General features: G+C 53.6%; 1 protein-coding gene across 1 annotated transcript in view; it reads left to right on the top strand.

Moving 5' to 3' along the window:
• Positions 1 to 16,451, top strand: part of BOP1 (BOP1 ribosomal biogenesis factor) — a 101,209-nt gene that overhangs the window by 75,408 nt on the left and 9,350 nt on the right. Inside the window, exons 4-12 of the mRNA XM_033078558.2 lie at positions 3,132 to 3,286; positions 3,836 to 3,953; positions 4,830 to 4,931; positions 6,200 to 6,412; positions 9,258 to 9,419; positions 11,921 to 12,001; positions 12,891 to 12,960; positions 13,925 to 14,057; positions 15,877 to 16,057. Coding sequence (XP_032934449.1) covers positions 3,132 to 3,286; positions 3,836 to 3,953; positions 4,830 to 4,931; positions 6,200 to 6,412; positions 9,258 to 9,419; positions 11,921 to 12,001; positions 12,891 to 12,960; positions 13,925 to 14,057; positions 15,877 to 16,057 — 1,215 coding nt within the window. The remainder of the gene's footprint in view (positions 1 to 3,131; positions 3,287 to 3,835; positions 3,954 to 4,829; positions 4,932 to 6,199; positions 6,413 to 9,257; positions 9,420 to 11,920; positions 12,002 to 12,890; positions 12,961 to 13,924; positions 14,058 to 15,876; positions 16,058 to 16,451) is intronic.

The following is a 16,451-nucleotide window of genomic DNA, read 5'->3' as shown; positions in this document are numbered from 1 at the left end:
GGGAATTGCGGCTGAAATCCATGGAATTGTGGGCAGGGATACAGAGATGATCCTAAGTAGAGTATGGGGGTGCAGGGAGTCCCAAAATCCGTGGGATCAGAGCCAAAATCTGTGGGATCGTGGCCAGAATTTATGGAATCACAGCCAGGGACACGGAGATGGTGGAGTCTCAAAATCCATGAAATTGTGATCAAAATCCATGGAATTGCGGCCATGGACACAGAGATGATCGTGGGCAGAGGCTGGGGGCACAGGGAGTCCCAAAATCTTTGGGATCATGACCAGAATCCATGGAGTTGTGGCCAGAATCCTTGGGATTGTGGCCAGAATTTATGGAATCACAGCCAGGGACACGGAGATGGTCGGGTGCAAAGGGAACCTCAAAATCCATGGAATTGCAGCTGAAATCCATGGAATTGCAGGCAGGGATGTGGAGGTGTTCATGCTCAGAGATTGGGGATGCAGGGAGTTCCAAAATCCATGGAATTGTGGCCAGAATCTGTGGGATCACGGCCAGGGACGCAGGGATGGACGGAGAGCCTCAAAATCCAGGGAAGTGTGGTCAAAATCCATGGAATTGCGGCCAGGGACACAGAGATGATCCTGGGTAGAGGCTGGGGGCACAGGGAGTCCCAAAATCTTTGGGATCAGAGCCAAAATCTGTGGGATCGTGGCCAGAATTTATGGAATCACAGCCAGGGACACCGAGATGGTCGAGTCTCAAAATCCGTGGAATTGTGGTCAAAATCCATGGAATTGCAGCCTGGGATGTGGAGGTGTTCATGCTCAGAGTCTGGGGGTGCAGGGAGTCCCAAAATCCGTTGAATTGTGGCCAATATCTGTGGGATCACAGCCAAAATCCATGGAATTGCAGCCATGGACACGGAGATGGTCGGGGGCACAGGGAGTCTCAAAATCCATGGAATTGCAGCTGAAATCCGTGGAATTATAGCCAGGAATACAGAGATGATCCTGGGCAGAGGCTGGGGGCACAGGGAGTCCCAAAATCCTTGGGATTGTGGCCAGAATCCCTGGGATCGTGGCCAGAATTTATGGAATCACAGCCAGGGACACAGAGATGGTCGAGTCTCAAAATCCATGGAATTGTGGTCAAAATCCATGGAATTACAGGTCAAAATCCATGGAATTGCAGGCAGGGTTGTAGAGGTGTTCATGCTCAGAGATTGGGGGCACAGGGAGTCCCAAAATCCTTGGGATCACAGCCAGGAGCCGTGGGATCACGGCCAGGGACGCAGGGATGGACGGGGAGCCTCAAAATCCAGGGAATTGCGGCACAAATCCATGGAATTGTGGCCAAAATCCATGGAATTGCAGCCATGGACACAGAGATGATCCTGGGTAGAGGCTGGGGGCACAGGGAGTCCCAAAATCCGTGGAATTGTGGCCAGAATCCTTGGGATCGTGGCCAAAATTTATGGAATCACTGCCAGGGACACGGAGATGGCCGGGGGCAGAGGGAGTCTCAAAATCCATGGAATTGCAGCCATGGACACAGAGATGATCCTGGGCAGAGTCTGGGGGCACAGGGAGTCCCAAAATCTTTGGGATCATGACCAAAATCCATGGAATTGTGGCCAGAATCCTTGGGATCGTGGCCAGAATTTATGGAATCGCAGCCAGGGATGTGGAGATGGTCGGGGGCACGGGGTGCCTCAAAATCCATGGAATTGCAGCTGAAATCCATGGAATTGCAGCCAGGAGTGGGGGCACAGGGAATTCTACCCCTTCCCACCTTTGGATCCTTGGAATTCTGTCTCTTCCCACTTTTGGATCGGCTCCAAGGATTCCCTCACCCTTTTCTCCAGGAATTCCCATGGAATTTCTTCAGTGATTCCCAGGAATTCCCTGCCCGTTTTCTCCAGGAATTCTCTCATCCTTTTCTCCAAGATTTCCCTGGAATTCCCTTGTTCTTTTCCCCAGGTATTCCCTGGAATTTCCCCAGGGATTTCCTGGAATTCTTTCACCCTTTTATTCAGGAATTCCCTCACCCTTTCCCCTTGGAATTCCCTGGAATTCCCTCATCCTTTTCTCCAAGATTTCCCTGGAATTCCTGCCCCTTTCCCCCTGGAATTCCCTGGAATTCCTTATTCTTTTTCCAAGGATTCCCTGGATTTTCCCCTGGAATTCCCTGGAATTCCCTCATCCTTTTCTCCAAGATTTCCCTGAAATTTCCTGGAATTCTCTCACTCTTTTCCCCAAGGATTCCCTGGAATTTCTGCAGGGATTCCCTGGAATTCCCTGACCCTTTTCCCCAGGAATTCCCAGGAATTCCCTCACCCTTTTCCCCAGGAATTCCCTGGAATTCCGTCACCCTTTTCTCCAGGAATTCCCATGGAATTCCCTCACCCTTTTCCCCTGGAATTCTGTGGAATTCCCTCATCCTTTTCTCCAGGGATTCCCTGGAATTCCCTCACCCTTCCCCCTGGAATTCCCATGGAATTCCCTCACTCTTTTCCCCAATAATTCCCTGGAATTCCCTTGTTCTTTTCTCCAGGGATTTCCTGGAATTTCTTCAGGGATTCCCAGGAATTCCCTGCCCCTATTCCCCAGGAATTCCCTGGAATTCCCTTGTCCTTTTCTCCAAGATTTCCCTGGAATGCCCTCACTCTTTCCCTCTGGAATTCCCTGGAATTCCTTGCCCTTTTTTCCCTGGAATTCCCTGGAATTCCCTTATCCTTTTCTCCAAGTTTTCCCTGGAATTCCATGACCCTTTCCCCTTGGAATTCCCTCACCCTTTTCCACAGGAATTCCCATGGAATTCCCTCATCCTTTTCTCCAGGGATTTCCTGGAATTTCTTCAGGGATTCCCAGGATTTCCCTGCCCCTTTTCCCCAGGAATTCCCTGCCCCTTTTCCCCAGGAATTCCCATGGAATTCTCTCACCCTTTTCTCCAAGATTTCCCTGGAATTCCCTGGAATTCCCTCACCCTTTTCTCCAAGATTTCCCTGGAATTCCCTTGTTCTTTTCTCCAGGGATTTCCTGGAATTTCTTCAGTGATTCCCAGGATTTCCCTGCCCCTTTTCCCCAGGAATTCCCAGGATTTCCCTGCCCCTTTTCCCCAGAAATTCCCAGGAATTCCCTGACCCTTTTGCCGTTGTTTCCCTCCCCAGGACATCCGGAACACGGTGGGGAACATTCCCATGGAATGGTACCAGGATTTCCCGCACGTCGGCTACGACCTGGACGGGAGGAGGATCTACAAACCCCTGCGGAGCCGGGACGAGCTGGACCTGTTCCTGGAAAAGATGGAAAACCCGGAATACTGGTGGGGAATTCCTGGGAAATCCTGGGAACAGCGGGAGCTGGGCAGTGGGGAGGGGACCGGCCTGGAAATCCCTGAAAATTCCGGGATTTGGGGGAATTTTTGAGGGCTTGGTGTTGCTCAGATTCCCAGAATTCAGGGTGGGTCTGGGAGGATTTGGGATTTGGGATCTGGGAGGGAGCCTCCCTCCTGTCCATCCTCAGCTGCATCCCAAAAATCCCTCTGCATCCCAAAAATCCCATTTCCTGTTCCCAAAAATCCCTCTGCATCCCAAAAATCCCATTTCCTCATCCCAAAAATCCCTCTGCATCCCAAAAATCCCGTTTCCTGATCCAAAAAATCCCTCTGCATCCTGGGAATCCCTGTGTCCGTCTGTCCATCCCTGTGTCCATCCCTGTGTCCGTGTGTCCATCTGTCCCCGTGTCCATCTGTCCATCCCTGTGTCCATCTGTCCATGCAGGGCGGACGGTGCAGGACAGACAGACGGGGACCAACCCTCTGTCCGTCTGTCCATCCCTGTGTCCATCCCTGTGTCCGTGTGTCCCTCCGCAGGCGGACGGTTCAGGACAGACAGACGGGGGCCGACGTCCGTCTGTCCGAGGAGCAGCTGGAGCTGGTGCAGCGCCTGCAGCGGGGACAGTTCGGGGACGTCAACTTCGACCCCTACGAGGTGACCGCAATTCCCTGAGGGAATGGGGGAGGGAGATCCCAAGGGTAGAATTCCCATTGGGAATGAAGGGGGGAGACCCCAGGGAGGGAATTCCCATTGGGAATGTGGGAGGGACACCTCAGGGACGGAATTCTCATTGGGAATATGGGGGGGAATTCCCATTTGGAATGTGGGAGGGGACACCCTGGGGGTGGAATTCTCAATGGGAATGTGGGAGGGAGGTCCCAAGGGTGGAATTCCCGTTGGGAATTTTGGAGGGAAGGTCCCAGGGACAGAATTCCCATTGGAATTGTGGGAGGGAGGTCCCAGGAAGGGAATTCCCATTGGGAATGTGGGAGGGAGACCCCAGGGATGGAATTCCCATTGGGAATGTGGGAGGGAGGTTCCAGGGATGGAATTCCCATTGGGAATGTGGGAGGGGAGGTACCAGGGATGGAATTCCCATTGGGAATGGAGGGCGGAGACCCCAGGGACAGAATTCCCATTGGGAATGTGGGAGGGGAGGTCCCAGGGATTGAATTCCCATTGGGAATGTGGGAGGGAATTCCCAATGGGAATGTGGGAGGGAGGTCCCAAGGGTGGAATTCCCACTGGGAATTTTGGAGGGGAGGTTCCAGGGAGGGAATTCCCAATGGGAATGTGGGAGGAGAGGTCCCAGGGATGGAATTCCCTTTGGGAATGGCTTGGGGAGGCCCCAGGGGTGGAATTCCCATTTGGAATGTGGGAGGGGAGGTCCCAGGAATGGAATTCCCTCCAGAAATGACCAAGGAGAGGCTCCAGGGGTAGAATTCCCACTGGGAATTCCCAAGGGGAGGCCCCAGGGATGGAATTCCCATGGGAAGGGGGGCTGGGTGCTGAGCATTCCCGGTTTTCCAGCCGTCGGTGGATTTCTTCAGCCACGAGGTGCGGATCCATCCGGTGACGAACCGGCCGGCGGACAAACGGAGCTTCATCCCGTCCCTGGTGGAGAAGGAAAAGGTGAGCGGGGAGAGAACGGGATTGTGGGATGGGATGGGATAATGGGATGGGATGGGATCTGTGGGATGGGATCAATGGGATGGGATGAGATCCATAGGTTGGGATCCATGGGATGGGATCCATGGGATGGGATCCATGGGACGGGATGGGATGGGATGGGATCCATGGTTTGGGATCCATGGGATGGGATGGGATGGGATGGGATGGGATGGGATGGGATGGGATCCATGGGATGGGATGGGATGGGATGGGATGGGATCCATGGGATGGGATGGGATGGGATGGGATGGGATCCATGGGATGGGATGAGATCCATAGGTTGGGATCCATGGGATGGGATGGGATGGGATGGGATCCATGGTTTGGGATCCATGGGATGGGATGGGATCCATGGGATGGGATGAGATCCATAGGTTGGGATCCATGGGATGGGATGGGATCCATGGGATGGGATGAGATCCATAGGTTGGGATCCATGGGATGGGATGGGATGGGATCCATGGGACGGGATGGGATGGGATGGGATCCATGGTTTGGGATCCATGGGATGGGATGGGGTGGGATCCATGGGATGGGATCCCTGGGATGGGATGGGATGGGATGGGATGGGATCCATGGGATGGGATGGGATCCATGGGATGGGATGGGATGGGATCCATGGGATGGGATGGGATGGGATCCATGGAATGGAATCCATGGAATGGGATGGGATCGATGGGATCCATGGGATGGGATTCATGGGATGGGATGGGATCCATGGGATGGGATCCATGGAATGGGATGGGATGGGATTCATGGGATGGGATGGAATCCATGGGATGGGATGGAATCCATGGGGTGGGGTCTATGGGATGGGATCCATGGGATGGGATCCATGGGATGGGATGGGATGGATCGGAAAGATCTTGGTGGGATGAAGGTGGAAAAGAGGAGGAAGATGGGATTGAGAGGATTGGGAAGATCCCAGTGGGATGGGAAGGGTGGAAAATCTGAGGAGAGTTGGAAGATCCCAGTGGGATGAGGAGAATGGGAAGATCCAGGTGGCATGGAGAGGGTGGAAAAGCTGGAGAAGATGGAAAGATCCCAATGGATTGAGGGGATTGGGAAGATCCCCATGGGATGAGGGGATTGGAAAGATCCCAGTGGGATGAAGCTGGAAAAGCTGAGGAGGTTGGAAAAGCTGAGGAAGTTGGAAAAACTCCAGTGGGATGAGAAGGAAGGAAAACTCCCCCCATTCCCCCTCCCCAAATCCCGGGAATTCCCCGCAGGTGTCCAAGCTGGTCCACGCCATCAAGATGGGCTGGATCCAACCCCGGAAGCCCAAGGAGAACGTTCCCACTTTTTACGACCTGTGGGCTCAGGAGGATCCCAACTCCATCCTGGGAAGGCACAAGATGCACGTCCCCGCTCCCAAAATCCCGCTGCCGGGCCACGAGGAATCCTACAACCCGCCCCCGGAATTCCTGCTCAGCCCCGAGGAGGTGGGAACGCCGGGGAGATCCAGGGAGGGGATGTGGGAGGGTTTTTCCAGGGAATTTGAGGGAATTGTCATGGCCTGTGGGATTTGTGCTGGTGGGATGAATCCAGAGGGGATGGATGGGGGGGAAACCGGGAGAAAAATCCCGGTGGGATGAGGAGGGTGGGAAAAATCCCGATGGGATGGGGATGGAAGGATTCTGATGGGATGGGGATGGGAAGATCCCAGTGGGATGGGGATGGAAAGATCCCAATGGGATGGGGATGGAAGGATTCCAATGGGATGAGGATGGAAGGATTCCAATGGGATGAGGATGGAAAGATCCCAGTGGGATGAGGATGGAAGGATTCCAATGGGATGAGGATGGGAAGATCCCAGTGGGATGGGGATGGAAGGATTCCGATGGGATGGGGATGGGAAGACCCCGATGGGATGGGGCTGGAAGGATTCCAATGGAATGAGGAGGGTGGGAAATCCTATCCAAGGAGCTGCCAATGGGAGCGATCCCAACCCTTGGGAATGGCTCTTCCTGAGCCCAGGGCATCCCATTCCCATTTTTCCATTCCATCCCCATTCCAATTCTCTCATTCCCACTCCCACTGTCCCATTCCCATTCTTCCCATTCCCATCCCATCTTCATTTCATTCCCATCCCATTACCCATTCCCATTATCCCATCCCAATTCCCATCCCAATTTCCATCCTCATTCCCATCCCATCCCATTCCCATCCCATTCCCATCTCATTCCCATTCTCATCCCCATCCCTATTATCCCATTCCCATATCCTATATCCAATGTGCCATCCCATTCCCATCCCATTCCCATCTCATTCCCATTCTCATCCCCATTCCTATTATCCCATATCCCGTTCCTTCCCATTCCCATTTTTCCCATTCCCATCTCATCATCCCATTATCCCATCCCATATCCTGTTCCCATTATCCTATTCCCACTTTTCCCATTCCCATTCTCATTCCTTCTCACTCTCCCATTCCCATCCCATTCCTGTCCCATTCCCGTCCCATTCCCATTCCTATTTTTTCCGTCCCTGTCCCCATTCCCATTCTCATTCCCAATCCCCCATCCCCATTCCAATTCCTATTTTTCCCATCCCCATTCCCATTTCTCCATTCCCATTTTCCCCATCCCATTCCATTTTTCCCATCCCATTCCCATCCCTATCCCCGTTTTTCCCATCCCCATTATTCCATTATCCCATTCCCATGTCCCATTCCCATTCCTCCATTCCCATTTTCCCATTAACCCATTATCCCATCCCCATTATCCCATTATCCCATTCCCTCATCCCCATTTTTGTTTCCCATTCCCCCATTCCTATTTTTATTCCCATTTTTATTCCCCCCATCCCCATTTTTTTTTCATTCCTCCATTCCCATTTTTGTTTCCCATTCCCCCATCCCCATTTATTTCCCCCATTCCCCCATCCCCATTATTCCATTCCCATCCCCAATTATCCCATTTCCATTCCTATCCCATTTTTCCCATCCCCATTCCCCCATCCCCATTTTTGTTTCCCATTCCCCCATTCCCATTTTTCCCATTCCCGTTTCCATCCCCATTATCCCATCTCCATTATCCCATGTCCATTATCCCATTCCCATTCCCCCATCCCCATTTTTTTTCCCATTATCCCATCCCCATATTTTTTTCCCATGATCCCATTCCCATTCCCCCATCCCCATTTTTTTCCAATTCCCATCCCCATTATCCCATCCCCATTTATTTTCCCCATTCCCCCATTCCCATTTTTTTCCCATTCCCATCCCCATTATCCTATCCCCATTATCCCCTTATCCCATTATCCCATCCCCATTTTTATTTCCCGATTTCCCCATTCCCATTTTTCCCCCTTTCCCATCCCCATTATTCCATTCCCATTCCCATTTTTTTCCCATTATCCCATCCCCATTATCCCATTTTTCCAATTCCCCATCCCCATTTTTGTTCCCCATTCCCCCGTTCCAATTTTTTTCCCATTGTCCCATCCCCATTATCCCATTCCCGTTATCCCATTATCCCATTCCCCATCCCCATTTTTTTCCCCATTCCCCCATCCCCATTTTTGTTTCCCATTCCCATCCCCATTATCCCATTATCCCATCCCTATATTTATTTCCCATTCCCCCATCCCCATTTTTTCCCATCCCCATTATCCCTTTCCCATTCCCATGCCCATTATCCCATTCCCATTATCCCATTCCCCCATCCCCGTTTTTGTTTCCCATTCCCATTCCCATTTTTTTCCCATTATCCCATCCCCATTATCCCATTTTTCCAATTCCCCATCCCCATTTTTGTTCCCCATTCCCCCATTCCAATTTTTTTCCCATTGTCCCATCCCCATTATCCCATTCCCATTCCTATCCCATTTTCCCCATTCCCATTATCCCATTCCCATTCTTATTTTCCCGTTCCCATCCCCATTCCCATCCCCATTCCCCCATCCCCATTATCCCATTATCTCATCCCTATTTTTATTTCCCATTCCCCATCCCCATTTTTGTTTCCCATTCCCATCCCCATTATCCCATTCCCATCTCCATTATCCCATTCCCCCATCCCCATTTTTTTTTCCATTCCCCCATTCCCATTTTTTTTTCCCATTCCCATTTTTTTTCCCATTCCCATCCCCATTATCCCATTCCCATCCCCATTATCCCATTCCTCCATCCCCATTTATTTTCCCATTTTGTTTCCCATTCCCCCATTCCCATTTTTGTTCCCCATTCCCCCATCCCCATTTTTTCCCCATCCCCATTTATTTTCCCCAATTTCATTCCCCATTCCCCATCCCCATTTATTTTCCCCATTCCCGGAATTCCGGCAGAAGCTGGCCTGGGAGCAGCAGGACCCGTCGGAGCGCCGCCTGGGTTTCATCCCGCAGAAATTCCGGAGCCTCCGCGCCGTCCCCGCCTATTCCCGCTTCATCCACGAGCGCTTCGAGCGCTGCCTCGACCTCTACCTGTGCCCCCGGCAGCGCAAGATGCGGGTGGGCACCCGGAATCCCGGGAAAAAACCTGGGAATGGGAATTCCTGGCCAGAGCTGGGAGGGGGTTGGGATTTGGGATCGGCTCTGGGATCTGGTCCTGGGTTTTGTGAGCCATAGGGATGGGCAGGTGCTGCTGGGGAGGGTTCCCTGATCCCACAGGAAGGTTCCCTGATCCCAGATTTCCCTCAGTCCTAAATTTCCCAATCCCTAGGGATGAGCAGCTGCTGCTGGGGAGGATTCCTCTGATCCCAGAGGATTCCCAGATTTCCCCTTGATCCCAGATGTCCCCTGATTCCGTATTTCCCAATCCCTAGGGATGAGCAGCTGCCCCTGGGGGCGATTCCCTGATCCCAGAAGATTCCCTGAACCCAGAAGATTCCCTGATCCCAGATTTCCCAATCCCTAGGGATGAGCAGCTGCTCCTAGGGGAAATTCCCTGATCCCAGAAGATTCCCAGATCCCAGATTCCTCCTGATCCCAGATTCTTCCTGATCCCTAGGGATGAGCAGCTGCTCCAAGGAGGGATTCCCTGATCCCAAAGGATTCCCTGATCCCAGATTCCCCCTGATCCCAGATTTCCCCCTGATCCCAGATTTCCTGATCCCTAAGGATGAGCAGCTGCTCCAAGGAGGAATCCCCTGATCCCAGATTTCCCCTTGATCCCAGATTTCCCTTGATCCCAGATTTCCCAATCCCTAGGGATGAGCAATTGCTCCTGGGGAGGGTTCCCTGATCCCAGAGGATTCTCAGATTTCCCCTTGATCCCAGATTTCCCAATCCCTAGGGATGAGTGGCTGCTCCTGGGGAGGGTTCCCTGATCCCACAGGAAGATTCCCTGATCCCAGATTTCCCCAGATCCCAGATTTCCCCTGATCCCAGATTTCCCAATCCCTAGGGATGAGTGGCTGCTCCAAGGAGGAGTTCCCTGATCCCAGAGGGTTCCTTGATCCCAGATTTCCCCAGATCCCAGATTCTCCCTGATCCCAGATTTCCCCTGATCCCAGATTTCCTGATCCCTGGGGATGAGCAGCTCCTTTTGGGGGAGGATTCCCTGATCCCAGAAGGTTCCCTGACCCCAGAGGATTCTCAGATTTCCCCTTGATCCCAGATTTCTCCTGATCCTATATTTTCCAATCCCTAGGGATGAGCAGCTGCTCCAAGGAGGAATTCCCAGATCCCAGATTTCCCCTGATCCCATATTTCCCCTGATCCCAGATTTCCTGATCCCTAGGGATGAGCAATTGCTCCTGGGGAGGGTTCCCTGATCCCAGAGGATTCTCAGATTTCCCCTTGATCCCAGATTTCCCAATCCCTAGGGATGAGCAGCTGCTCCTGGGGAGGGTTCCCTGATCCCACAGGAGGAGTTCCCTGATCCCAGATTTCCCCCTGATCCCAGATTTCCCTCGATCCCAAATTTCCCAATCCCTAGGGATGAGCAGCTGCTCCTGGAGAGGGTTCCATGATCCCAGATTGCCCCAATCCCAGATTCTCCCTGATCCCAGATGATTTCCCAATCCCTTGGGATGAGCAGCTGCTCCTAGGGAGGGTTCCCTGATCCCAGATTTCCCCCTGATTCTGGATTTCCCCCTGATCCCAGATTCCCCCCGATCCCTGATCCCAGATTCCCCCTGATCCCAGATTTCCCAATCCCTAGGGATGAGCAGCTGCTCCTGGGGAGAGTTCCCTGATCCCAGATTTCCCCCTGATCCCAGAAGATTTCCTGATCCCAGAGGGTTCCCTGATCCCAGATTCTCTAATCCCAGATTTTCCCTGATCCCAGATTTTCCCCTGATCCCAGATTTCCCCTCATCCCGGATTTCCCAATCCCTAGGGATGAGCAGCTGCTCCTGGAGGGGATTCCCTGATCCCAGAGTATTCCCTGATCCCAGATTCCTCCTGATCCCAGATTTCCCCTCATCCCGGATTTCCCAATCCCTAGGGATGAGCAGCTGCTCCTGAGGGGAATTCCTTGATCCCAGAGGGTTCCCTGATCCCAGATTCCTCCTGATCCCAGATTTCCCAATCCCTAGGGATGAGCAGCTGCTCCTGGAGGGGTTTCCCTGATCACAGAGGATTCCCTGATCCCAGTTTTTCCCCTGATCCCAGATTCTCTAATCCCAGATTGCCCCCAATCCCAGATTTCCCCTTGATTCCAGATTCCAGATTTCCCCTGATCCCAGATTTCCCAGTCCCTAGGGATGAGCAGGTGCCCCTGGGGAGGGTTCCCTGATCCCACAGGAAGATTCCCTGATCCCAGATTTCCCCAGATCCCAGATTTCCCCTGATCCCAGATTGCCCCCAATCCCAGATTTCCCCTTGATCCCAGATTTCCCGATCCCTAGGGATGAGCGGCTGCTCCTGAGGAGGGTTCCCTGATCCCAGATTCCCCTGATCCCAGAGGGTTCCCTGATCCCAGAGGATTGGTTTAGGAATGATTTTCCCGGGAATCTCCGTGGGGATTTTGGGAACAGTTTGGATTTGGGATTGTCTCCATCCCGCAGGTCAACGTGGATCCCGAGGATCTCATTCCCAAACTTCCCCGGCCGCGGGATCTGCAGCCCTTCCCCACCACGCAGGCCCTGGTGAGGATTTCTGGGAATATTCACCTGGAATTGATGGAATTCTGGGATTTTGGGAAGCAGGGCAGGGGCTGAGGCTGAGAATTCCTGGGAGAAACTGGGAAAAGGGGGCTGATCCCAGCTGGAATTCCTGGGAAATTATTCCAGTTTCCCTGGAAAAATGGAGCTGGGGAGAATCCCGCTGCTGGGAAAGGCTCCAGAATTCCTGGGAGTGGCTGGGGGTGGTTTATCCCAGAGAAAACTGGGATTGGAGGGATCCAGGGTGGGAATTTGGGATCTGCTCCCAGGGAACAGGGACAGGAGCAAAGGGAAGGGCCTGGGATTGGGAATTTTGGGAGTATTCCCCTGGATTTGATGGAATTCTGGGCTGGAATCGCCATTCCCAGCTGGAATTCCCATCCCTGTGGGTGTGGGATGGGCTGGAATCCCCATTCCCAGCTGGAATTCCGGGCTGGAATCCCCATTCCCAGCTGGAATTCCCATCCCTGTGGGTGTGGGATGGGCTGGAATCCCCATTCCCAGCCGGAATTCCGGGCTGGAATCCCCATTCCCAGCTGGAATTCCGGGCTGGAATCCCCATTCCCAGCTGGAATTCCGGGCTGGAATCCCCATTCCCAGCTGGAATTCCCATCCCTGTGGGATATGGGATGATCTGGAATCGCCATTCCCAGCTGGAATTCCCATCCCTGTGGGTGTGGGATGGGCTGGAATCCCCATTCCCAGCTGGAATTCCGGGCTGGAATCCCCATTCCCAGCTGGAATTCCCATCCCTGTGGGATCTGGGCTGACCTTGGCCGTTCCTCTCTGGATCCCAAATCCCAAATTCCTCCCTCTGGGGAGCTCCCGGGGTTCGGGATCCTCCTCATTCCCGGGTTTTCCGGCTCTTTCCCAGATTTACCGCGGCCATTCCAGCCTGGTGCGCACCCTGAGCGTCTCCCCCAGCGGGCAGTGGTTTGCGTCAGGTACGGATCCGCCCCGAATTCCGGGAATTCCCTCCTGGAAAATCCCAACCTCCGGATCCGGGGGAGGATCCTGGGATCGGCCCCATCCCAGAAAACTCCGGAGCTTTTCCAGTTTCTCCTGGATCCCAATCCCATTCCCATTATCCCATTCCATTTATTATCCCATTCCTATTGTCCCATTCCCGTTATCCCAATCCCATTTCCCCATTCCTCTTCCCATTATCCCATTCCTGTTATCCTAGTCCCAATCCCATCTCCATTATCCCATTCCCATTATTCCAATGCCATGATCCCATTCCTAGGAATCCCAATCCCATCCCCATTCCCATTATTCCATCCCATGCCCATTCCCATTACTCCAATCCCATTATCCCATTCCCATCCCATGCCTGTTCCTGTTATCCCGTTCCCATTATCCCAACCCTATTATTCCAATCCCATTATCCCATTATCCCATCCCGGTTATCCCATCATCCCAATCCCATTATCCCATCCCAATCCCATTCCCATTGTCCCATCCCATTATCCCAATATAATTCCCATTTTCATTATCCCATTCCCAGGAATCCCAGACACAATCCCATTCCCATTATCCCATTATCCCACTCCTGATTTATTTCATTCCCATTATCCCAGTCCCATTATCCCATTATGCCATCCCCATTATCCCATTATCCCATTTTCCCAATATCATTCCCATTTTCATTATCCCATTCCCAGGAATCCCAATCCCATTCCCATTATCTCATTCCCGTCCCATTCCTGTTATTCCATTCCCATTATCCAAATCCATTATCCCATTATCCCAATATCCTTCTCATTCCCATTATCCCATTCCCAGGAATCCAAATCCCATTATCCCATTATCCCATTCTCCCATTACCCCATTGTTATCTCGCTGTCATTCCCGCTGCTGTCATTCCCGTTGCTGCTATCATTCCCGCTGTCGTTATTCCCGTTCCAGGCTCGGACGACGGCTCGGTGCGGCTCTGGGAGGTCAGCTCCGGCCGCTGCCTGCGCTCCCTGACCCTCGGCGCCGTGGTCCGGAGCGTGGCCTGGAACCCCAACCCCAGCATCTGCCTGCTGGCCGTGGCCCTGTGAGTGACCACTGACCGCGGGAGTGACCGCTGGTTGTGTGAGTGACCGCTGATTGTGTGAGTGACCACTGATTGTGTGAGTGACCACAACTGTGTGAGTGACCGCAGCCGTGTGAGTGACCGCGGCCGTGTGAGTGACCACGGCTGTGTGAGTGACCGCAGCTGTGTGAGTGACCGCAGCTGTGTGAGTGACCGCTGAGTGTGTGAGTGACCGCTGAGCGTGTGAGTGACCACGGCTGTGTGAGTGACCGCGGCTGTGTGAGTGACCACAGCTGACCGCGGGAGTGACCGCGGCCGTGTGAGTGACCGCTGATTGTGTGAGTGACCGTGGCCGTGTGAGTGACCATGGCCGTGTGAGTGACCGCGGCCGTGTGAGTGACCGCTGATTGTGTGAGTGACCACTGATTGTGTGAGTGACCGCTGGCTGTGTGAGTGACCGCGGCCGTGTGAGTGACCACGGCCGTGTGAGTGACCGCTGATTGTGTGAGTGACCATGGCTGTGTGAGTGACCGCAGCTGTGTGAGTGACCGCTGGTTGTGTGAGTGACCGCAGCTGTGTGAGTGACCGCTGATTGTGTGAGTGACCACTGGTTGTGTGAGTGACCGCTGATTGTGTGAGTGACCGCTGATTGTGTGAGTGACCACTGGTTGTGTGAGTGACCATGGCTGTGGGAGTGACCGCTGATTGTGTGAGTGACCGCTGATTGTGTGAGTGACCACTGACCGTGGGAGTGACCGCGGCTGTGTGAGTGACCGCGGCTGTGTGAGTGACCGCTGATTGTGTGAGTGACCGCTGATTGTGTGAGTGACCGCTGGCCGTGTGAATGACCATGGCCGTGTGTGTGACCACTGCCGTGGGAGTGACCACGGCTGTGTGAGTGACCATGGCTGCGTGAGTGACCACTGATTGTGTGAGTGACCGCGGCCGTGTGAGTGACCACTGACCGTATGAGTGACCACTGGCTGTTTGAGTGACCACGGCTGTGTGAGTGACTGTGGCCGTGTGAGTGACCGCTGATTGTGTGAGTGACCGCTGATTGTGTGAGTGACCATGGCTGTGTGAGTGACCGCTGACCGCAGGAGTGACCGCGGCTGTGTGAGTGACCACAGCTGTGTGAGTGACCGCTTATTGTGTGAGTGACCATGGCTGTGTGAGTGACCGCTGGCTGTGTGAGTGACCACGGCCGTGTGAGTGACCGCTGGCTGTGTGAGTGACCACGGCCGTGTGAGTGACCGCTGATTGTGTGAGTGACCATGGCCGTGTGAGTGACCATGGCCGTGTGAGTGACCATGGCTGCGTGAGTGACCGCATTCTGGTCCAGATCCCAGTCCTGATCCCAGTCCTGATCCCAATCCTGATCCCAGTCCCCATCCCGGCCACCTTGGAATGGCCAAATCCATCCCTGCAGCTGCTCCTGGCGGGAATTCCCTGATCCCAGATTTCCCGTGATCCTGGATTTCCTGATCCCTAGAAATGAGCAGGTGCTCCTGGGGGGAATTCCCTGATCCTAGATTTCCCCTAATCCCAGATTTCCCCTAATTCCAGATTTCCCCTGATCCCAGATTTCCCAATTCCTAGGGATGAGCAGCTACTCCTGGGGGAATTCCCTGATCCCAGATTTCCTCTAATCCCAGATTACCTGTAATCCCAGATTTTCCAATCCCTAGGGAGGAGCAGGTGCTCCTGGGGGGGAATTCCCTGATCCTAGATTTCCCCTGATCCCAGATTTCCCGATCCCTAGGGAGGAGCAGGTGCTCCTGGGCTGGATTCCCTCATCCCAGATTTCCCAATCCCTGATCCCAGATTTTCCGATCCCTAGGGAGGAGCAGGTGCTCCTGGTGAATCCGGGCCTCGGGGACCGGCTGCTGGTGGCAGCCACGGATCAGCTCCTGGATTCCTGGGAAGCTCCGGAGGAGGAGCGGGTCCAGCCGGTCCGGTGGATCCCGGCCAGCCCCGAGGAGCGCGCGAAAGGGATCCGGCTGCTGGTGCAGCACGACAAGGTGGGGCCGGAATTCCCGGGATTTGCGGGGGAGGGGACAGAATTCCTGGGATCTGTGTGAGATTGGGATTTGGGTGGGATCAGAATTTCTGGAATCCAAGTGGGCTTGGCATTCCTGGGATCCTTGTGGGATTGGGATTTGGGTGGGGTCGGCATTCCTGGGATTTGAATGGGATTGGGACTTGGGTGGGATTGGCATTCTTGGGATTTGGGTGGGCTCAGAATTCCTGGGATCCAAGTGGCCTTTGCATTCCTGGGATCTGTGTGGGATTGGGATTTGAGTGGGCTCAGAATTCCTGGGATCCAAGTGGCCTTTGCATTCCTGGGATTTGGGTGGGATTGGGATTTGAGTGGGATCAGCATTCCTGGGATTTGGGTGGAATCGGGATTTGAGT

This window comes from Catharus ustulatus, chromosome 1 (genome assembly GCF_009819885.2).
Source record: "Catharus ustulatus isolate bCatUst1 chromosome 1, bCatUst1.pri.v2, whole genome shotgun sequence".
In the NCBI taxonomy this organism is placed as follows: Eukaryota; Metazoa; Chordata; class Aves; order Passeriformes; family Turdidae; genus Catharus; species Catharus ustulatus.
Note: the sequence above shows the minus strand (reverse complement) of the source record. Positions and strands in the feature narration are given on the sequence as shown.